The sequence below is a fragment of the Xenopus laevis genome, chromosome 7L, assembly GCF_017654675.1.
Source record: "Xenopus laevis strain J_2021 chromosome 7L, Xenopus_laevis_v10.1, whole genome shotgun sequence".
Lineage (NCBI taxonomy): Eukaryota > Metazoa > Chordata > Amphibia > Anura > Pipidae > Xenopus > Xenopus laevis.
In genome coordinates, this window is record NC_054383.1 from 20,672,767 (window position 1) to 20,696,806 (window position 24,040).

Below are 24,040 nucleotides of genomic sequence, written 5' to 3' on the forward strand. Positions count from 1 at the left end.
TTCTCTCCCCATTTCAGCATCTGCCTCACTTCATTCTCTCTTCTTGCAGGAGTTGGGAGTCTGATTTTGAACGATAGTTCCAATGCAGCCTTTGGGGGGGGGGGCTCCTTTTGCCTAGAGCTTCCCATTTTAAAATGACCAGAAATTCAGTCTCTCTACATGCAGAATTGCTGGCAAAGTCAGTTATTTGTTAGATTGTTAGATTTTGTTTGTACTGGAATCAGTTATTTGAGTGAGCGCTAACACATCTGCTAGGAAAGGAAGCCCCCTATTGGATATTGAATCTGTCAATCGGACACCCAACTCCTGCAAGAAGACAGAATGAAAAGAAACCAACACGGAGAGCAAGGATGTGAAGATAAACTTGATTATTTCAGAAACTATTTAATTGATTATATTTAGAAAGTTTCTTATTTTAGCGTGACAAAGCTTATATTAAATTCTCATTTTTGCGATAGTTCTTATAGTTTTTTTTTTTTTCAAGGTTAAGAGACACGATCATTTTTCCCTTGCTTTATATTTATCTTCCTTCAGCATTAGTAGATCAGCTTGAATCCTCATTAATGCCCAAATTATAATGCTTGCCACACACCTTCCTTATCTCCTCTCACATCCCTCCTGTTCAGTTAAATCCCCTTTCAAAGAAAAGGTCCGATTTAAGGGGCACAGACAGCCACTATGACTGGACTTATTATTTATGTAATTTAGGGGAAAGGCAAATGATCCTCACATTGGTAGACACAGGAGGAAAAACTAGCCCCCTTCAGTATTTCATCCTCCTTCCGCAGAGGAATACAGCAACAGAAGGTGAATAGTGCTCAAGACTGATTAAAAATGTCTGATAAAAGCATTTCCCCACCACCCTGGGATATTTACACAGTCTTGCGAATTTCACTCCCACAGTAGAAGTGGTCACAAACATTTGACTCACTTAAAAAATAAAAAAATGTACAAAACAGGGAGGGGAACTTGGGGAGGAAGTAGAATGACAATAACAAATTTAGAAAATCAAACATAAGCAGATGCTTATCACTCAGGTTAAAGCAATGATTTATCAGTTATATCAAAATGTGCCAGTGAAGCTAATGGGGTTAATGTCGAGTTTTAGAGGTCTGTGAGGTTTTTTTTTATACCTCGAATGAACTCAATCAAATGGTTTCTAATTTAAGAAAAATCTTGAATGTAAAAAACTCGAATCAGTGTAGATGGGGGTGAAAAAAAAATACTCTAATTGATTGAGTTTTGGGGGGGGGGGGAATCACTCGGATTGTTTGGGTTTTAGGGCAAAACTCAAACATGAAGGCTATTAACATCTTCAAATGGTTCAAGGGACCTCTGCCATTGACTCCTACATGACCTCAACAGGCTTTAAATGGTATATTGTTGGCTTCAAGCTATTTCCAGGGTAGGTGTATAATAAATCTCAAAATATTTAAGTTTTTTTAAGCCCAAAAATAACCTTGAAAATTCAATATTTTCATGAGAAAACACAACTAACCCTTTGATAAATAACCACTGAAGTGTATAGAAGGAAATTTCTAAGTAATGGCATGCTATTCATGTCCCTACAGCTTGTTAATGTATTTTTTTTAACCTGCGCTGTGGTCAGGGCCAGAACTAAGGGTAGGCAGAAGATGCATGTTGCTTTGGTGAAGTTGGGGGGCACTATCAGTGGGGGAGTGGACCATGTTGAGGGATCATGGGAAATTGCAGTGGTAAGCAGTGGGGGTAGCCTAAAGGTCAAGTACAGGAGGAAGGCAGGGATTTAAAGGAGAAGCAAACCCAAAAGTTAAACCCCTAACCCTACATAGACCCCCTCCCTCGTTCCGCCAGCCTAAGTGTTACCCCAGGCAAATGCCCCAAACTTTCTACTTACTCCTCGGTGCAGATTCAGGCATCGGAGTTCACAGGTGCCATCTTCTTCTCTTCGGTAATCCTCGAAATGAGAGGCGCTTTGGAAAGTTTTGTGAGTTTAGGAGGCACGTGCAGTTGTATCGCGAAACAGAAAATTGCTCCAACTGCGCAAGTGCCACTCCGCTTGTCTCATTCAGAAGATCACCAATGAGAAGATGGTGCCTGTGAACTCCACTGGACCAAATCTGCACCGAGTGGTAAGTAAAGGGCATTTGCCCAGGGTAACACTGGGGGGAGGAGGTGGGTCTATGTAGGGTAGGGTTTTTTTTTACATTTTAGGTTTGCTCCTGCTTTAAGCAGTTGCTGCAACTGGGGAGTGTAGGTTGTGTGCACCTTGAGTGCAGGTAGGACTTGGCCTGACTGATTAGGGGGACCAAAAATATATATATTATCTCTACCGGTTTCGCAATTTTGTCACGTTCTGCGTAACAATTCAGATAGAGAGATGTGAATTACAGATTAAGGATATGTGGGACAAATTTAAAGCTTGTGGTTACGAGGCTAGAGTATTACAGAGAGCTCTGGACCGGGCACAAACACCACAGAACAAGGCAGGGGGGTGCTAGAATGACGTTTGTTACTAGGTTCAACGCGGATTCATGTCAGATTAGCCAATTGGTGAGAGATAGGTGGTTGATCATTAAGGGAGATAAGAATTTGGCAAAAGTTTGCTCGGAACCTCCGGTGATGGCATACACCAGGGGGCAGAACTTACGTGACATGCTAGTTATAACTGATCCGTGAATGGTTACCAGCGACAACAATCCACTTGGTAAACCAGGGTGTTTCAGAGTTGCATTTCTTGTAGGTACATGTCACCTGGTGAGGTATTTTTCCATCCCCAAAAAGGACAAAAAATTTAAACCAAACACCGTATACCACCACACGTCATTTATATGGTCACTTGCCAATGTGGTTTGGCATACATTGGAAAGACAGATTTGACATCTGTATGGATGGGCATGGGTCAGCAATTAGCACGGCGTTTAGGGATGATAAATCAGTGAAACCAGTGGCCAAGCATTTTTTTTTTGAGAAGGGCCACAGATGGCCTACTTTTAAATATATAGGCATAGACCATGTACCTGAACCTAGAAGGGGTGGCAACAGATCCCAAATGTTATTGCAACGAGAAACGTACTGGATCAAAAGATTGAATTCAATGGCACCAAAAGGCCTTAGTGAACAATGCTTTAATTGTTTCCTTAACACACGATAAAATGTATCGAAAATCCATCAGGTATCTGTTACATTTAGATCCGTTGTTGTACTGTTGAGTATTAAATAGTTACACATATTCTGATATGTATTTATAAAATTATTGTATATTTATTTATTGTGAAGTGAGAAGTCCTATGGGGGATGGGTTTTGCACAAGGGGAGGGGATACACCTGTGGGGGTTATTTATGTGTTTGTAACCAATGGCTTTTTATCTTGAGAAAGGCTCTAGAGGGGAGCCGAAACGTCGATCATTATGCCATTAATAATAAAAAGTTTTTCAATTATATATAAGTCCCTGGAGTGTGCTACCAACGTTTTTTTTGTATTGTTAATCCCAGGAGCAGCAACCGGGCAGATGATCTTAGGGTTAATTGGGTTAATTGAAGGAGTGTGGATCTGTTTGGTTGATATATATATCTATCTATATATCTTTATATCCTTATAAACGGTCAGTTCTGATGTCATCAGTTATAAACCGAGTTCTGATGTAATTTCTGTCACATGACTCACTGAAATTTGTGTATTATAATAAAGTACCCTCGGTTGCAAAATGAGGATATTAGAAGTTACCTCGGAGTTCCATGACCTTCGGCCTCGTGTTTTTATATGGTCCTGAAACTCCTGGGTAACTTATAATATCCTTATAATTTACAAAAGGGGGTACTTTATTCACTATATAATCTACCACCCAACATATAGAATTCTGATTGGCTAAAGCTCAACTGTGCCAGGCTAAAGCAGATTTTGCAGTTACCAAGTGCTAAAAATTGCCCAGTTCCACCTCCCATTGACTGGAATGGAAAGCTCCTGATGGCTCCAGTTAGCATTTACAAGGTGAAGGTGCCACTCCTAGTGCTGTCAAAACTTCTCTATTCGTGTCAATGGGAGGCAGCTGGGGGAGTGTGCCTCTTTAAATAATTCCCTATTTGTAGCAATATTATATATTATATAATATTAGCCATCCAAAAGCAAACTGTACACAACATATATATTTATTTAAGGAGATTAACTCTAATAAAGACCTAATGCAACAAAACAGGAAAAATTAGCTTTGCCTCATGATCACAACTGAAATTATAAGAAATAACCCACCCCCCACATATTGGTCCCCTACTACAGAAAAGGCCTATCTATATGTTGCAATAATGGATACAGAACTCCCTGTGTAGTCAATAAAACCCTCACAAGTCACAGCAGGGTTACATTATCCTATCAATATTATTCACTGTATAACAGAAGGGTGTATACATGTTACATACAAAAACAGACCCCATACAGGAGGCACAGGTGACCCTGCTCTTAATAGCTTATAATCTATTCTAAAACATAGAATTTCCCAGGGTGATCAAATCATTACACACACTGAACGGAATTAAGGCTTTGCTCAATTTAAAGGTATAATGCTAAGCTTTAATTTCATTGTCCAGCTTTTGTGTGTAATGATTTTGTCACCCTGGGTATGCAGAGACACACACAGATACCCCACAATAATTTACAGTAATGCTGACCATAGGTGTAGCAAAGCTTTTGATTATCTACCCTATGTATATGAATGAATGAATGAGGGCCTTACCTGACATCCTAACAGCAGCCCACCAATTTAACTACAACTCCCAGCATTCTCTATGAACAAACAGTCAAAGCATCTCTCCATCTCGTACCTAGCACTAATCTGCAGCCATCCTTCTTCTCAGGGATGTTTTAAAGTCAATAACTAGGACAAACGACCCTGTGGCATTTAATTATAACACCCAGCATGGCCCGACAGATGGAAAGAGCTGTAGTCTAGCAACAGCTGAAGCCTGCAAGCTGGACAGCTCTGATATACAGCATTACTGGTGTGACGGCCATCCCTTACACATTATCACCCAGTTACAGCTAAAATAAATATCAGATATTAAAGAGCAAGCACAGCGTCTGCCTAAGAAAGGAGGGTGTGCAAAGTAGCTACAATGAAATAATAGCAATTAAAGTTATATTGTTAAAGGTCTACCAAATGATTTGCACCATTCAATTATACTACGAAGTATTACAGAACCGTGCAATTCATTTGGTAGACCTTTTATTGGAGGCAGCAGAGAATTCAATTTCTATGAAAAACCAATAGCTGTAGGGCACAACATACTTTCTGCAATGTAACCAAACTATTGTATAGCATTGATCCTCTTCAGCTTACAGTCCCTTTATAGTAATCTCAGCTTCTTTCCACCAAGGCAGAGGGAAAACGTTTCAAAAGGGAAGATCTTCGCTAATTTAATGTTTGCATAATGAAACTTATAAAGAGATCATTTATTGAAAGCTGCTTTGGTCTGTCTTTTATACTTCCCTTCTGACTTCTGAAGCAATGTAGCGGATTAAAAGAACTGCCTCCTGCCACATTGTTTCAGGAGAGAAATAAGAAAGAAACAAGGAGTTACACTTAAGATAATGAAGGAGGACTGAAACATTGCAATTTAGGTCTATTGGAAAGGGGCCTGGAATTCCATCTTTGACAGCTCCAATATACAGCACTACTGGTATGGCAGCCATCCCTTACATTATCAGACAGTTGCAGCACCTTCCCAGAATGGAATTAAACACAAGTGCAACGTCTACCTAAGGAAGTAGGGTGTGTTAAGTAGCCACAATTAAATAGCAATTCAAGTTATACATATATTTAAAAGGTCTACTTAATGAATTGCACCTTCTCATTATATGACACAAGTCCATCAAGTTCAACTTTTTTTTTTAACCTGCCCAACTGCCAGTTGATCCAGAGGAAGGCAAAAAAAACCCATCTGAAGCCTCTTCAATTTGCCTCAGAGGGGATAAAAATTCCTTCCCGACTCAAAGATGGCAATCGGACCAGTTCCTGGATCAACTTGTACTATGACTTATTTTCCATAACCCTGTATTCCCTCACTTGCTAAAAAGCCATCCAACCCCTTCTTAGAGCAGGGGCACACAGGCAGATTCAGGGAGATTTAGTCACCTGGCAAATAATTGCCTCCTCTGCGGGGCCACAATCTCCCCGAACTGCCTTCCCCCTGCTATAATGAGAAAACGCCAGCCCAATGGCACTCGCGTCATTTCGTTTTACGAAATCGCCTAACAAGGAAACTTCAGGCGACTTCGGAAATCGAAACTCCGCGAGTGCATTGGCTCAGGCAATTTTTCATTTTAGCAGGCGGAAGGCAGAGTTCGGGGAGATTGTCGCCCCGAAGAAGAGGCGATTAGTCGCCAGGCGACTAAAGCTCCCCAAATCTGCCCGTGTGCCCCTGCCCTTAAAGCGATCGAATGTATCAGCCTGTACAACTGATTCAAGGAGAGAATTCCACATTTTGACAGCTCTCACTGTAAAGAACCTCTTCCTAAAATTTTGACTTATTGGGGGGGTGGGGTGGCAGAGAAATCATTTAATTTCATTGCCTTAATTTGTATGAAAACAAAAACCAATAGCTATAAGAGACAACATCATTTCTACACTGTACCCCCACCCTGATGTAAAGCTTTAACCCTCTTCAGCTTGTAGTAATCCCCAGCTTTTCAATATTCCAAAAAGGAGGATCTTTACTTGTTTTGTTGTTGTCATTATGATAGAGAATGGTTATCCTCTGTCTGTTCTCTATCCCCTGCCACTTCTGACTCCTGAAACATTGTAGCAGGAAAACTGCCAATTAAAAAGAACTGCCACATTGTTTCTGGAGTCAGAAGAAGAGACAACGGGTTACATTAAAGTAGAAGGAATAGCACTGGAACATTGTAATATCGCTTTCCTTGTTTAATGAGAAGTGCAGGGATATAGGGACAGAGGGTAGAATTATAGGGCTGGGACTCATGGGCATCTATGAGCTGCCAGGGTGTAGGAAAGCCATGAAGAAGGCGGCCTGCTCCCCACACTGCTGCTGCTGCTGCCGGATTGATACCAACCTGGACACGGCCATGGTAATCTCACAAAGCTTCTCCCTGTCACACAAAGCGCCAGATACACAAAACCTCCGTCACAAGGTGAATGGCTTAGCCGAGAACCGAAGGCCGATTGGAAGCCTGGGCCTAGATTCCTTCTCACGACCCGCCTCAGTCTCCAAGACACCGGGTGCAGCTAATGCATGGCCGCTTCTTTAGCAGCCCGAGAGTTACACGTCGTCTTGAAGCCTTTACTACTAGACCGGAGCCACCGTCACCCTTCCGGGCTACAGCGGCATCCGACGAGCCGCTGAAACCGAAATAATCGGTATATTTTATCGCGGCCGCAGAGAAGCCAGATGCCTGGCTTTATATGAGGAGCCATCTTGTATTTATTCCTTCCACCATGGTAGCCGCGGCCTGATTGGTTACATGGGCTGCTGGCGTCCAATGGGAAGCTGCGTTAGAAAGGCGCCCGGGGTCTGGATTGACAGGGATTCAACGATTAGGCTGGCGAGCTGGAAGGGGCGGGGAGAAGCGGCGAAAGGGAGGCGGATGTGTTGTGGGGGTGGGGGAAGGAGACAGGGTAGGTAGGAAGTGTGAAAGAAAGAGGAAGGGCGAGGGGAAGCTGCACAGGCGGAGATGGACGTGAAGTGGCTTCTCTGGTAGCTGCGTGTTCTCTTTATTTGTGTATCCGGGACTCAGTGTAGGTGTTTAGCAGTGAGTGCTGCTTGTACAACTGTTTCACTGCAACTTCCCAATACATATCTCTCTTCAATATTTCCCACGCTGATTATAAATACATGTTCTAACCAATATACCAGCCATTCAAAGCTTTTGCCCTGTTTGTGGTAAATACCAGCGTTGCTATATTTTTAGTTTTTTAAGTAGTTTTAATTTAAATCCAAGTTCACCTTTGAGAGCACTTGTAGTGTGAGGCGGAGAGTGATATTCTGAGGTGATTCACAATTGGTTTTGATTATTTGTGGTTTTCGAGTTATTTATGTTCAGCGGATCTCCAGTTTGCGATTTCAGCAATCTGGTTGCTAGGGATCGAATGAGCCTAGCAACCATGCACTGATTTGAATAATAGACCTGTATAGAGGGTTATTTACTAAACCTCAAATTTATCTGGTCGGCCTTTTTTGGGCAAAACTTGAATTTTTCTCTTTTTTTTCTTAAATACTTGAATTTTTCGAGATTCATTAAGGCCCATGCTGCAAAAAACCCAAATCTGAAAACCCGCCATCTCAGACTTTCCAAGGTTGTATATAAGTCAATGGCAGAGGTAGAGACCTGCACGGGTCTGTTCTTAAAAGACCCGCGCCCAACCCTGACCCGCTTAGCCTAAGCTGAACCAGATCTCGCATACCTTCCTTCTGATGCCCAACGATTTTTGACCGACCCACTCCCCACAGCAATCACCACGCCAACCGGAAGTGACATCACACCGATCGCTTTTTACATCGGGAAGCATAGGATTTTCTTAGTTGACACCGGGAATGGCCGTCTGTAGTCGACCCCACTGCAGCGGATCAGGTACCCGCGGGCCACCCGCACAGTAGGCACAAAAACTCGATCACATTTTGCGGTTATTCCACGGGTACCTGACCCGATGCAGGACTCTAGTAAGAAGTCCTTATCCTATTTGGAAGTGTCTGTGGTCTGCACTGGAATTAGCCCAAAAATCAAACCTTTTCGGGTGAAAACCCAAATAATCCTGGCTTTTTGGGAAAAAGCCAGAAAAAAATCAAGCGATTTGGGAAATAAACCCAAAAAATCATACAATTCGCTTGATTTTATCAGGTTTTAACCGATAACGATAAAAACAAGCTTTTTTTTCACTATAAATAAGTTATAAATCGGGAATGGGAGTTGGTCGTGGTTTTTTTAATTCAGTTATGAGATAAAATCGGATTTTATTAAATAACCCCCTAATTGTGTAGCCATACAGAGCATTTGTTTATAATATGGGGTCAGTGATACCCCCATTTGAAAGCTGGAAAGTCAGACCAAGAAGCAAATAATTCCAAAACTACAAAAAAGAAAAATGAAGACCAATTGAAATTTTATTTAGAATTAATCATTCTTTAACATACTAAAATGACGTCCCTTGAAGTTTGCTGCATCCATTGATTATTGTGGTTCCTGCAGGATCTCTGCTGCATGTGCTACTCTCAGCTCTTTTTTATTGCTGTAATGTGATAAAATAAATAACGCATTAAATGTATAGCAAGACTAAGACTGCACATGCTCAGTGTGGTCTGGGCTGCTTAGGGATCGTCATAAACAAAGCTGCTTGAGTTCTGCATGGCTGGGAAGTAAGGCGGGGGCTCCCCCTGCTGTTCATAAGTATGATTGTTTCCCTGCTCAGCAGTTAGGGACCGTCTGACAATTCCTATCCACAGCAGTAAACAAAGGGAGAATTTCACTGCATACAGTATATTGGAGATGGGGTTCTTTTTCATTAAAGAAAGTAAAAATGAGATTTTATTTTTTGCCTTTACATGCCCTTTAAGTGGACCTTTTCTAGACGCCTTGTTCCATACCGTCTCTATTTGCAGGGTGTTGTTATGCTTTATAGGACAAGAAAAGATAGCACCACTGACACATACTATTTTGTTAGGTACACCCTAGTAATTATAAAGGTAGGACTACATGGACGTTTTGGGGTGATCCGACGCGCTGCGACAAGTCGCATGCGACAGAAATAAGGTAAGAGATAGAAATGTCGGATGAAGTCGCAGCATTGATTCAGCGCAACACGACTGTTGGATGCAGATGCTGCGTCTGCATCCGACAGTCGCATCGGATCAACAATGCGACACCGTGCGACAATGCATTAATTTACCTTATTTTTGTCGCAGGTGTTTTGTCGCAGCGCGTCGGATTGAGCCGAAACCGTCCATGTAGTCCTACCCTAAGGGGTAGATTTATCAAAATGTGAGATTAGAGCTCACCACAGAAAAACTCACTCACTTTCTTTTCATTCCTATGGGACTTTTAAAAGTATATTTATCAATAGGTGAACTCCTTTGATAAATATTATTCTAAAAATCCCATAGGAATGAATAGAAAGTGAGTGAGTTTTTCTGGGGTGATGGAATGCCCATGGTCCTATTCTGCTGAGTGCCATACTGCCATGTTGATTTATTGCTGCCCTGGGTGGTGCATAAGAACAGCAGAATAGCATCAGAACTTTTTTTTTTTTTACTCTATAGCACAGGCTCACCAGCCAGGGATACTGCAAGGGATCCATGGGATAAATGAGAAGATAGTGGCAAACAATAGAATAGCACCCTGAGAGAGAGGGAGGAATGCTGGCCCAGAGTCTCTGAGGCTAGTGATTACAATCACTTGGGGGAGGGGTGGCTAAACATTGGGCCACATATTCTGGGAATGCCCACTTCTGCAACATTTGTGGACTGAAATAGCCACGTTGTTAAGCCACCTCTTAGGGCAGGGACACAAACTGACTTCCCGGCAATCGGTGCGCTTTGTTTTCCGAAGTTGCCTCACAAGGAAACTTCGGGCGTCTTCGGAAAAGGTAGCGCTCAGAGTGCTATCCCACCAGTGATTTTCATTCAAGCCTGCGGGAAGTATGGGAGGCAGTTTGGGGAGATTAATTTCCCCGTAGAAGAGGAGGTTTATTGCTGGGCGACTCAGCATCTGGTCAATATGGGAGCTAAGAAGCCTCACCCCTTGATTAGATTAGCTTCTTCCCATGATGAGGCCTCACCAGGCCCGGACTGGCAATCTGTGGGTTCTGGCAAATGCCAGAGGGGCTGCTATAAGGTGCCATAGAAAGTCAGTTTTAAGTGGGCTGGTGGGGTCTGTTTGGGCATCTTTGTTGGCTGATTGGGCCTCTGTGTACCTGAAATGGCAAGGCCTATTTTAATTCTCAGTCCGGACCTGGGCCTCACCTATTGATTAGCTTCAACCCCTTGATTAGACCTCAACACACAACCCCACCAGACTCCTTCCTTATCGTACGAGAATCCTGAGAATTCCTTGTAACCTTGTCTTGCTTCTAACCATACTGAGCGTTTCTCCCAAAATAACATACATAATACTACAATGTATATGTAATCTGCTTTCTTTTTTTGCTTGTTTTTCTTTTCTGGTAAACAGTATTCTTTTCTCTTTGTCCATACTTACCTTGAAAAATAATAAAAATCGTAAGTTTGGCATTTATGCCAATAAAAGCAGGCTGATTTATTTGATATAAACTTTCCCCACATCAATACAGACATCGAGGGGCTCGAATTGTAAATTCAAATTCTAAATTTCGAGTTGTATTTTTGGTCAACACTCACAAATTCACAGTTACCCATAACAACCAATCAGATTGTTGCATTCATTGCCCAGTGTTGATAATGAGCCCCACAGATCTTTACTGCTAAAGGGCTGTGGTTGCCTTGGGCTGGTAAAGAAGCCCAAAACATAATGTACAACATGTCTAGCTACTTCTTTAGTTAAACTTTAGTTCTCTTTTAAGGAGTGGTAATATCTATATAGTAATGTAACTTAGAAATTTTGCACCCAGTCAGAGTAATGTTACTTGGTGCAAAATTTTCCATGGATTCTTCCTCCTTGCACTAGTTTATATCATACCACATCAATGATACCAAGTCAAATAAGTTACCCCGGTTGTCCATCACTTTTATCATGTTTATGTAGAAGCACCTCTTCTGTAATTGAAATAGATTAAATTTTTCAGGCCATTCTTGCATAGGTCACAGTTTAAAACAGAACAATGGGAAGGTAACCAGATAGCAGCTCCCTAACACAAGATAACAGCTGCCTGGTAGATCTAAGAACATCACTCAATAGTAAAATCCAGGTCCCGCTGAGACACATTCAGTTACATTGAGCGTGAGAAACAACAGCCTGCCGGAAAGCAGTTCTAAAGTGCTGGCTCTTTCTGAAAGCACATGACCAGGTAAAATGACCTGAGATGGCGCCTACACACCAATATTACAACTAAAAAAAATACACTTGCTGGTTCATGAATTAAATTTTATATTGTTGATTGAATTATTTGCAGTTTAATTTAGGAATAAAAACGACATCATAAAAATCATGACAGAATCCCGTTAAGGGCATGTTCATAGCTAACAGCACAAATCTGACACCTCAAGATCCACCAAGTAACTGGGTACAGGATTAAATAATGGGGTTAAGGGTTCATTCTCCACAGCTGCTCCTAACCCTCCCCTGCTGCGTACCCTAGGTAGCTGTGATTCAGACCCCCAAGCTGTATGTATAGTATGTATATATCTTATAATCCTCCTACCTCTGTAAGTGTTTGGTTTTACTGCCAGTTCTTTCAGCCCCAATTATGTTTCCTCATCATTGTCCCTTTTCTCTTTTACCCCACCCTATGTTGGTTTTTGTGTTCTTTTTTGCTCTCAAATTTTCTCCCCGTTTCGCTTCTCTTCTACTCACAGAAGTGATTCACTAATCAGAAAAATGTAAACTCACCATATGGTTCCATAGTGTTTATCCAAAAGAGTGAAGAGTTTTATTATGATGGAAAAACAGTGAATCAGCAACATGGCTTAACTGCTCTTACGCTCTCAAAAGCATGATTTGCTTGGTTTTCCAAACAAGTGCCTAATGTGAGGTATAGGGGAATTTAAATATGATCATCATACTGAAATAAGAAACGTTCTAAATACAATCAATTAGATATTCTGCATGGTTTGTGAAATAATCAAGTTTATCTTCACTATCCCTTTCTTCTGTTTCTCTTCATTCTGTCTTCATGCAGCAGTTGGGGGTCAGATATTCATTGACAGTTAGATCCAATATATCTTATAGGGGGGGCTTTATTTCCTAGCAGATGTATTAGAGCTCACTCAAATAACGGATTCCAGTGCAAACAAAATATTGTGCGCAAATTCTGCATGTAGAGAGACATGATGTCTGGTCAGAGTCGGACTGGGGGGCCCTGGGCCCACCGGGACTGCTGGTCCAGGGCCCCCCAGCCCCCTACTGCGACATGCCGAACTGTGCATATGTGCCGCTCGAACGCCGCCATGCGCGTGCGGCGCTTCTCGGTGCGCATGCGCAAACGGCGTTGCGATGAGCATCGCCGGAAACTGGTAGAGGGGGTCTGGCCCGGTCCGACACTGTGTCTGGTGATTTTAATAGAGTGAGCTCTAATACATCTTCTAGGCAGAAGGAGCCACCCTATAAGATATATTGGATCATTCATCTGACACCCAACTCCTGAATGAAGACAGAATGAGGAGAAACAGATGCTGAGAGAGGGATAGTGAAGATAAACTTGATTATTTCATAAACGGTACAGAATTTTTAATTGATTGCATTTAGGAAGTTTCTTATTTCAGTATGCGGAAGTTTATATTAAATTCTCATTTTCGCGATAGTTCCCTTTTAAATTTCCACTGAACCTGCATGGGAGAGTTGCTGGCAGTGCATGGGTTAAGGTTGTAGGGACACTAGGGGGCAAATTCACTAAGATTCGTAGTTGCGCCAGCTTCCACTTCGCCAGGCGTATTTTCGCCAGCGATACGCAAATTCACTAAAATCCGAAGTTGCGCTCAGGGGAAGCGTAAGGTTGCGAAGTTGCGCTAGCGTTAATTCGCCAAGCAAAGCAAAGTTACGCTAGCGATGGTTAATTTGCATACGGCACCAAATACAAGTTACAATGGAGGTATATGTAGCAGCACTACACAAGCCTGGGAAACCGTCAAAACAGCAAATAAAATTTTTATTTTGCCTACACATGTGCCCACTGTATAGTTAAGGTGCCATGAGTTAGGAAATGTAGGGGGGAAGGAGGGTAGCCCCAAAACATTTTTCAATCTTTTTCAGCCTATCCTATCACCCATAAAAAAAGAAAAAACGCCAGCGTTTTTTTAACTTTTTTTGAAGCAATCCCTATCTACTCTATTGCACTTCGCTTGGTCTGAGGTGGCGAAGGAAGTCTGGCGTAAAAGGTAGCGTTCAGAATAATTCGCGCGTCAGTGAATTTGCGTAGTTACGTCCGTTGCGCAAATTCGCCAGGCGTAAGGGTGCGAAGCAAATTTACGCTAGTGTCCGTTAGTGAATCAACGAATTAACAAAAATGCGCTACGCTAGCGCTTTCACGCTAGCGTTAGGAGCTTTGTCGTTTAGTGAATTTGCCCCTAGGAGAGCAGCCAGCTTTCCTTACCATAGAAAACCTCAAATCATCCTGCAGATTGGCCCTTAGCAGAGAGGGATCTATATTATCTCTATCCATTAGGGTAGGATTCCACAAACGATTTTGTCGCGATCCGACGTTCTGCGACAAAACGCATGCGACAAATATAAGGCAAGAGATAGAAATGTCGAATGGTGTCGCAGCGTTGATCCAACACGATCCGACTGTCGGATGCAGACGTTGCTCGCAGCGCGTCGGATCGCGACAAAATCGCTCGTGGAGTCCTACCCTAAGACACAAAAAAACGACTGCACATACAAAAGATGTGACAAAAGAATTGTTTAATAGCGAATATACAGTAAGTGAAGTATAAAGTTGCAATTTTGTACAGCTCCAGCATGTAATAAAACAAAAACTTATGTCTTATCTGTACTTTCAATACAGTTACAGCTTGCTAAATATTTATACAATAATTTTAATTACCAATCATTATTATTTACCACAATAGATTCCCCAAACCCACTCGTATAGGTGACTGCCAAGTCTGGATTTGAATATTTGTAGCAGATCGCAGCAGTAAGTTCAGATGCGGAGGGTTCTGGGGTGGGAGCATTAGTAGAAGCAGGGAGCACTTGTTTTGCAGCTGAATCTGAATGTTTTTGGAAGCTTTTTTTTTCTTTTACTTAGACGGAAACAATCTTGCAATCAATCAAAAAGAATGAATCAGTAGCTGGATGCCACATTAAGGCCACCACTGTGAAGCAAAAATGATTTTTAAGTGTATGGCAACTGTTGCTTAGTTGCCTCGGTCATTGTCCCCACAGCAGTCACAAGCTGCTGCACTAAGTGCTGTGAATAGCCGCTATTTCATATCCACATTTAGCAACCAGCTAGCTGAGGAAAAGATTAAGTATGCGAGTAAATGTCATTTCAGGTAAACTTATTGAAACTTGGTACAGGTATGGGACCTGTTATCCAGAACGCTTCAGACCCAGGGCTTTCTGGATAAGAGATCTTCTGTTGTTTAGATCTTCACACCTGGGGGCACATTTAATTTGCTCAAGTGAAGGAATAGAATAAAAAAAACTTAGAATTTCGAATGTTTTTTTGGCTACTTCGACCATCGAATTGGCTACTACGACTTCGAATCGAACGATTCCAACTAAAAATCATTCAACTATTCGACCATTCGATAGTCGAAGTACTGTCTCTTAAAAAAAAACTTCGACCCCCTACTTCGCCACCTAAAACCTACCGAGGTGCAATGTTAGCCTATGGGGAAGGTCCCCATAGGCTTGCCTATGTTTTTTTGGTCGCAGAAAAATCGTTTGATGGATGGATTAAAATCCTTCAAACGATTTTTTGTTTGATCGAACTAATTGCGGTAAATGACTAATTGTGGTGATATCACCCCCTCGCTTTCTCCCCCCAGCAGCCTAACAACAGAACAATGGGAAGGTAACCAGATAGCAGCTTCCTAACACAAGATAACAGCTCCCTGGTAGATATAAAAACAAGTAAAAGCCAAGTCCCACTGAGACTGATTCAGTAACATTAAGTAGGAGAAATAACAACCTGCCAGAAAGTAGTTCCATCCTATAGTGCAGGCACAAGTCACATGACTGGGGGCAGCTGGGAAACTTACAATATGTCTAGTCCCATGTCAGATTTCAAAATTGAATATATAAAAAAAATGTTTGCTCTTTTGAAAATTGGATTTCAGTGCAGAATTCTGCTGGAGCAGCACTATTAACTGATGTGTTTTGAAAAAAACATGTTTTCCCATGACAGTATCCATTTAAGGGGCATATTTATCAAGGGTTGAATTTCAAATTTTTTTCGAAATTTGAATTCAAAAGACTGACCAAAATTAAGTCAAAGTTTGTTTTTGTTTTTTTTTTTGGCCAAATAGGTCTGTTTTCGGTCGAATAGGTCCATATTCGCCCGAATTTGAATCGTACAAATCAAAGTAATATCACATTCGATCAAATTCGAATCAAAGTTTTTCCCAAAAAAAAAACTTAGATTTTTCAAAGTCCACCAATTGACTCCAAATAGGTTCTAGGAGGTCCCCCATAGGCTAAAACTGCAATTCAGCAGGTTTTAGATGGCAAATAGTCGTTTGAATTTTTAGAGACAGTACAAATACATTTTTCCAAATTCGAATCGAATTCGGACTATTCACTAGTCGAAGTACACAAAAAATAGCCCGAAATTCAAATTTTTTTGAATTTGAAAATTCACCTCGACCTTTGATAAATCTGCCCCTAAATAAACCCAATAGGCTGGTTTCACTTCCAATAAGGGTTTGTTCCGCTTTGAGTTAACTTTTCGTATATACTGAGACAACTTGCAATTGTCTCAGAATATTTTTTATTATTTGTGGTTTTTTAGCTTTTTATTTAGGAGCTCTCCAGTTTGCAATCTCAACAATCTGGTTGTTAGGGTCCAAATTACCCAAGCAACCATGCATTGCTTGGGATTGGGATTATGAATAGGAAAGGCTCCGACTAGATAGATTAATAATAAAAAGTAGCAATAACAATAAATGTGTAGCCTTACAGAGCATTGTGTTTAGATGGGGTCAGTGACCCCCATTTGAAAGCTGGAAAGAATCAGAAGAAAAGGGCAAATAATTAAAAAAGTGTACAAAATAAATAATGAAGACCAATTTAAAAGATGATTGAATGTTCAATTCCAATTGTTCATTCTATAACATAAAGGTGAACCACCCCAAGTACAAGCTACTGTTTTATTATTACAGAGAAAAAGGAAATCATTTTTAAACCTTTTGATTATTTGGATATAATGGAGTCGATATAATATGCGGCCATTCCATAATTCGAGCTTTCCGGATAACGGGTTTCTGGATGACGGATCCCATACCTGTACTGTATTTCAATTATGGTATAGTTAACCACTGCTGTATGAGAGAACAACATAGAAACAAACAGTCACATCTAACACATGAGACACAACTATGAAAACAGAGTCGGAGCACCCGACAACTTCAAAAGAAATCAATTAAGATGTAATCTGTTTCTAGTCGCAGCATCCTGGAGCAAATATCTGTCCATAGTCTGACCGCCTCTCTGCATATTATAATAAGAGTCATATGCCAGGGAACCATGCTGGTCTCTGTTCTCATGTAATGGAGGTCCTGGCTCCCGGTACCTTAAGAAATCATTACTTTGCTGTGCTCTCATAGGCGGCTGATATGGAGAAAATCTGTTGGTCATACGGAAATCTGTATCTTGAATAGGATTTATTTCGTGAAACGACCTAGGAGAGAGAGAGAGAAATTGGATCAGATAAGTTACAAGATCAGAGGAGATTGTTGCAATAAAGGACATTTATACATACAGTGGAACCTCAATTTTACATCCCCTGATTTTACATTTTCCCTCATTTTACATTGTTGTTTTGTGGTCCCACCTATATATTATGCATAATAAATGTCCCTCCTTTTACACCATTTTTTTTTCTGGTCCCCTGAAAAATGTAAAATAGGGGTTCTACTGTAATTTATTTCCATATGAAGAAATGCATGCTGTTAATGGAACACTATATATATATATTATCAAATTAAGTGGCATATTAAAGAATCTTACCAAACTGGAATATATATTTAAGTAAATATTGCCCTTTTATTTCTCTTGCCTTGAACCACCATTTCATGATAGTCTGTGTGCTGCCTCAGAGATCACCTGACCAGAAATACTGCAACTCTAACTGTAACAGGAAGAAGTGTGGAAGCAAAAGACACAACTCTGTCTGTTAATTGGCTCATGTGACCTAACGTGTATGGTTTGTTTGTGTCCTGGGGGCGACCCTTATTTTTTAAAATGGCAATTTTCTATTTATGATTACCCAATGGCACATACTACTAAAAAAGTATATTATTATGAAAATGGTTTATTTACATGAAGCAGGGTTTTACATATGAACTGTTTAATGCAATATCTTTTTTATAGAGACCTACATTTTTTGAGGGGTATAGTTTTCCTTTAAGTCTGTCCAGAATTTGAAATAGATTTTAATGTACACGTATGGGATACGTTATCCGGAAACCTGTTATCCAGAAAGCTCCAAATTACAGAAAAGCCATCTCCAATAGACTCTATTTTATCCAAATAATTAAAATTGTCAAAAACTATTCCCCTTTTCTCTTTAATACTAAAACAGTAGCTTGTACTTGATCCCAACTAATATATAATTAATCCTTATTGGAAGCAAAACCAGCCTATTGGGTTTATTTAATGTTTACAAGATTTTCTAATAGACTTTAGGGGGCCGATTCACTAACTTCGAGTGAAGGATTCGAAGTAAAAAAACTTCGAATTTTTGTGCTCCTCGACTATCGAATTGGCGTAAATTCGCCTGAGTAGAATGATTCGAATAGATCGAGCGCAAAAACGCTGCGACTATTCGCCATTCGATAGTCGAAGTACTGTCTCTTTTAAAAATACTTCGACTGCCTACTTCGCCACCTAAAACCTACCGAATTGCTTTAAAAGCCTATGGGAAAGTCCCATAGGCTTGTTTTCCAAGTTTTTGATCGAATAAAAAGGCATTCGATCGAATGAAAATCCTTCGAGCGAATATTCGATCGAGCGCCTATTCGCCTGGCGAATATTCGCCAATTCGACTATTCGCCAGCGCGTAAATTCGCCCGAATTGTCTATTCGATTCTATGCGATTCTATTCCCCAGTCGAATTTCGAGGGATTTAACCCCTCGAAATTCGACCCTTGATGAATTTGCCCCTAGGTATCAAGATCCAAATTACGGAACAATCCATTATCCAGAAACCCCAGGTCCCGAGCATTCTGGTTAACAGGTCCCATACCTGTACAAAAAATAGCCCAATATTACAGCGTCAAAGACAACATGAATGGATAATCCATATAACTGCTTAAGACCACAAGTAAAAACACTTATATGAATAATTATCTGCACTTTCATGAGGTCAAAAAAAAAAACACTGACAAGAAAAAAAAAAGAAAGAGGGCTTCATGTATAGAACATTCTCTTTTTTAGATTGGCATTAAAGGAGAAGGAAAGCTACTGAAGCAGTTTATTGCCAATAGATTAGCCACAAAAGTGCAAGCTATAACACTTTATTTATTCTGCAGAATGCTTTACCATACCTGAGTAAACAGCTCTAGAAGCTCTCTCGGTTTGTTTAGGATAGTAGCTGCCATATTAGCTTGGTGTGACATCACTTCCTGTCTGAGTCTCTCCCTGCTCACTCATAGCTCTGGGCTCAGATTACAGCAGGGAGGGAGAGAGGAGCAAACTGAGCATGCTCAAGCCCTAGACCTGGAGATTTATGCTGAAAACAGGAAGTCTGATACAAAAGCCCATGTGTAAATAATAGGAGGAAATACTGGTGTATTTATATAGACCTTTTTGATAATTTAAGCCTTGCTTTCTCCTTTTTGTATGGATACTGATGTAAACATCTCCTCTGCAACTGCACTATCCACCATAAGTAATAAAAGGTACCAAGTTTGCCCAGGAACCCATAGCAACCAAGAAGATATTTGCTTTTAAACAGATGACCAGTAAATGCTACCTGCTGATTGGTTGCTATTAGCTACTGCTCCTGGCCAAACGTAGTGCCCTTTTTTTTTTTTTACATAATCCCCATATATTTTTACCTTCCTTGTAGTATAAAACATGGCAGGTTTGGGTGGCTGTACTGTCAATACTGTAAATTTGGGGGGGGGAGGGTTATATGCCATAATTATTTTAATAATGTTAATATCCCTTTTAAATGACTTGATAACGGATAGTTTTCTTTCCTTACCTTGGATCATAATTATTGTGCCTGCAGCTCTCTCAGTGTTCATCAGAAGTCTGGCTTTGTTGATTAGAAACTGTCTTTCCTCTGGGTGCAGTCCATCCATGCGCTGGCCATGCAAAGGTCCCATAGTTATTTCTCTCTCTCTCAGATACAATCCAGGGATTTCCTGGTGACTCCGGTACTGCATTTCAAGAACCTGCTGGTGGCTCATTGTTGCCTCCTTTTGTACAAATTCGTTTCGTGAAGTTGGAATGTTCGAGTTTAGAGTTTGTCTTTCTTCAAACCGTAACTCATTTCTATCCAGGGGTGCCATGTTATTGCCAACGTCTAAAGGATGTTGGTACTGGAATCGGCTGTAAGCTTCTAGCTTTCCACTATCAGCCTCACATACGTCAGTTTTAAAATTCTGCACAGACATTGGACGAGAAGAATATGGTGCTGGTCCAGGAGTTGCATCAGAATAATCAGGTCTACCCACCATTCCTTGTGAAAACTCCAGAGACTGAGAGCTACTGCCAGGCATTATTCTATCCATTGTTCTCTTGCCATAATAATCTGAACGTTCCGGTTTCCCATCTAATGTCGCCTCTTCTCTTGGGTCAGATCTAGAACGGCTCTGACTCTCCGCAAGACGCCCAGACTCAAGCTCCATGGAACGATTGCGGAGTATCTCTTGTGTAACTTCGGCGACACTGTTGTAAACCCGTTGTTTAGGTTGAGCTGAAGATAAAGAATTATTCACGTAGTCCTTTTGCTGATGCAGCTCAGGAGCATTCCTTTCACGTGCAGCAAGTAGACTATCTTGAATAGATCTCGCTCTGATTGCCTCTAGTCTCTGACGCTCTAATGTTTGCCGTGCAATGCGAACTCTTTCTACGTATTCTGGCATAGTGGTTAAAAAGTCCTTGTCATCTTCAAAAAGTTTAGTTGGCCTCGGTTTCTCCTTTGGCAAAGGAGGTGGCAGTGGCAATTTACGTGCATCAAAATCGCCGTAGTCATCTGCAATAAAATCCCGCTGTGTGCCCTGAAGAGCAGGTTGCTTCTCTGGCCTGTCAACAAAATTGGGTTAAAAAGAAAGAAAAAAGTTCTATAAAAAAATTATAGGAATAGAAGATAGGTTTATATTTAACATTTACAGTGAACAAATGGGGCCCATAGATCTATTTGTTACAGGAAGTAAATTACAGGAAAAGTAACACAAAAATGTTTTAAGTAAAAAAATCTATTCTACCCTGCACTAATACTAGCACTGTCCTGCACAATGTTTAAAGGGATTCTATCATGATTTTTATGGTGTAGTTTTTATTTATAAATTACACTGTTTGTAAAATATAAATACAATATAAAATTAAATTCTACAATGTAAAATTAAATTCCTGATCCAGCAAGTGTATTTTTCTTTAAGTTGTAATACTGGTGTGTAGGCAGCTAATTTTGCCTGGTCATGTGCTTTCAGAAAGAGCCAGCACTTTGATGGAACTGCTTTCTGGCGGCAGGCTGTTGTTTCTCCTACTTAATGTAACTGAATGTGTCTCAGTGGGACCTGGATTTTACTATTGAGTGTTGTTCTTAGATCTACCAGGGAGCTGTTATCTTGTGTTAGGGAGCTGCTATCTGGTTACCTTTCCATTGTTCTGTTGTTAGGCTGCTGGGGGGAAAGGGAGGGTGGTGATATCACTCCAACTTGCAGTAAAGCAGCAAAGAGTGACTGAAGTTTATCAGAGCACAAGTCACACAACCGGGGCAGCTGGGAAACAGACAATATGTCTAGCCACATGTCAGATTTCAAAATTAAATATTAAAAATAAATCTGTTTGCTCTTTTGAGAAATGGATTTCAGTGCAGAATTCTGCTGGAGCAGCACTATTAACTGATTTTTTTTCCTATGACAGTATCTCTTTAATATTTTAAATGCTTTATTAAAAATACCTTGCTAAAACTCTGCTTCCGGTCTACTCAGAAAAGCAAAAGGGAGACATTCACTGTGCAGGATCCAACATGCGCTGCTCAACTTCTCCTCCTAGCCAGAGCAAGTAAAGAAAAACCAGAAGCCAAAGTTTGTAGCTGTACAGAGGATTTTTCATCCTGTCAGACTAATTTATCTCTGTTAGAGCTGTGAGCAGTAAAGGCAGCATGCAGGTCAGCTATAAATTTAAGGATTACAGAAGACTCCATAAAGTCAGCACACTCTTTACTGCTCAAGGCTCTTACACAGCCACAACTGATGACTTCCGGTTTTTCTGTACTTACTCAGGCTAAGAGCACTGCATGTTGGATCCTGCACAGTGAATGTCGCCTTTTCGCCGTTTCTCAGTAGACCGAAAGCAGAGGTATTTTAAAGGGGTTGTTCACCTTCCAAACACTTTTTCAGTTGAGTTGTTTTCAGATTGTTCTCCAGAAATTAGACCTTTTTTCACTTATTCTCATTTTTTTTTTTTTTTTTTTACAGTTTTTCCAAAATCGAAGTTTAAAGTTGAATGTTCCTGTTGAATTAGGCAATTTAGTAATTCAGGCCCAGATTTTGAGCGGTTACAATTTTGCAACATTTAGTTGATACATTTTTCAGCAGCATCTCTGGAGTATTAGGAATGGAAGGGAAATCCTTTATCCTTAGGATCATATTATAAGCCATCTTTAAAAAGTGGTGGTTTATATATCCATTGACAACATAAAATGCTACTTCATAGCAGGTGGGCAACTGACTGGCTGCTCTTCAGTTTACAGGACTCTGGTTTTTAAAGTAGAAGCAAACCCTAAAGTTAAAAAAAAATTGACAATATGTCTAGCCCTATGTCAGATTTCAAAAATGAATATAAAAAAATCTGTTTGCTATTTTGAGAAATGGATTTCAGTGCAGAATTCTGCTGGAGCAGCACTATTAACTGATTCATTTTGAAAAAAATGTTTTTCCCCATGACAGTATCCCTTTAATAATTAGGATTTAGATCCCCTTCAAAATCACTGTAAAAAAGCTGGACAATGAATTGGATGATCCTGATAAGATTCCCATAATCTAAGAGCAAAATAGGTAAAATGTTTACCTTCCATTTTCCGGTTGATTATTAAGTTCACCATGTGTCTCTTCTACTGATGGAGGCTGGTCTATACCCAGATTACTAGTACATTATTAAAAAAAAAAAAAAAGGTAATTTCATTTTTGCATTTAATACACAACATATTTGATACAAACTCTTGCAACATGACATAGTACAAACTTATATATACACTAGTAATGTTAATATAGTTATAATATAGGATTAAATCTAATAAATATTAGGGATGCACCAGGATTCAGTTCGGGATTCGGCCGAATCCTTCTGCCTGGCCGAACTGAATCCGAATTTGCATATGCAAATTAGGGACGGGGAGGGAAATCGCGTGACTTTTTGTCACAAAACAAGGAAGTGAAAAATGTTTTCCCCTTCACACCCCATAATTTGCATATGCAAATTAGGATTAGGTTCGGTCTTCGTCTGAATCTTTCACAAAGTATTCAGGGTTTCGGCCAAATCCAAAATAGTGGATTCGGTGCATCCCTAATAAATATATCAACTCCTGGCAACATTATAATCAATGCTCTCCAAAGTTAGAGGTATAGTGTTGATTTTATTTGTATGGCCAGTGCATTCTAACCAATAAATACTAAATTAATTGCCAGTCGGTGTTTCCACAAAGCTTTAAAGGGAATATATTTAAAGCTGGTCCTATCTGCTAGTGCTAGATACCATCCAAGTATAAGAGAGAATGCCACCCACACCCCACCATTAAACTGCTCTTGTTCCTTGCGCCTCTGAGGTCACAAATTGGCCCCTTTTATCTAATTTGCAGAGAGACATACGTATATGTGAAACCAAGTCGATATAGGTATTTTCATTGGACGTTTTCAGGGTGCGTGGCACTTTAACAAGACAGTCCATTCATGTTGCTTACATTTAAGTCAGAAATGTGTTTACCTTCTTGTTGGTCCATTTAAAAGATCATCTGTGTATACTGCTCCCTCTATAGGATGACCTCGGGCCTGTGCAAATACTATGGAGTTCAGAAGGGAGATTTGATTT

At 40.5% G+C, this 24,040-nt stretch overlaps 2 protein-coding genes across 3 annotated transcripts in view; both read right to left on the reverse strand.

Annotated features, from left to right (window-relative positions):
- btaf1.L (B-TFIID TATA-box binding protein associated factor 1 L homeolog) overlaps positions 1–7,415 on the reverse strand; it is a 58,949-nt gene extending 51,534 nt beyond the window's left edge. The window contains exon 1 of the mRNA XM_018225191.2: positions 7,046–7,415. Coding sequence (XP_018080680.1) covers positions 7,046–7,059 — 14 coding nt within the window. The 5' untranslated portion in view covers positions 7,060–7,415. The remainder of the gene's footprint in view (positions 1–7,045) is intronic.
- A 9,315-nt stretch (positions 7,416–16,730) lies between these two features.
- LOC108696129 overlaps positions 16,731–24,040 on the reverse strand; it is a 29,537-nt gene continuing 22,227 nt past the window's right edge. Inside the window, exons 7-11 of one of the 2 annotated variants that reach the window (XM_018225193.2) lie at positions 23,936–24,011; positions 23,024–23,098; positions 20,075–21,031; positions 19,637–19,643; positions 16,731–17,456 (exon numbers count right to left, since the gene is read on the reverse strand). In XM_018225193.2, coding sequence (XP_018080682.1) covers positions 17,361–17,456; positions 19,637–19,643; positions 20,075–21,031; positions 23,024–23,098; positions 23,936–24,011 — 1,211 coding nt within the window. In that variant the 3' untranslated portion in view covers positions 16,731–17,360. Of the gene's footprint in view, positions 17,457–19,636; positions 19,644–19,985; positions 21,032–23,023; positions 23,099–23,935; positions 24,012–24,040 lie in introns of both variants that reach the window. The other variant, XM_018225192.2, reaches the window with a different exon arrangement.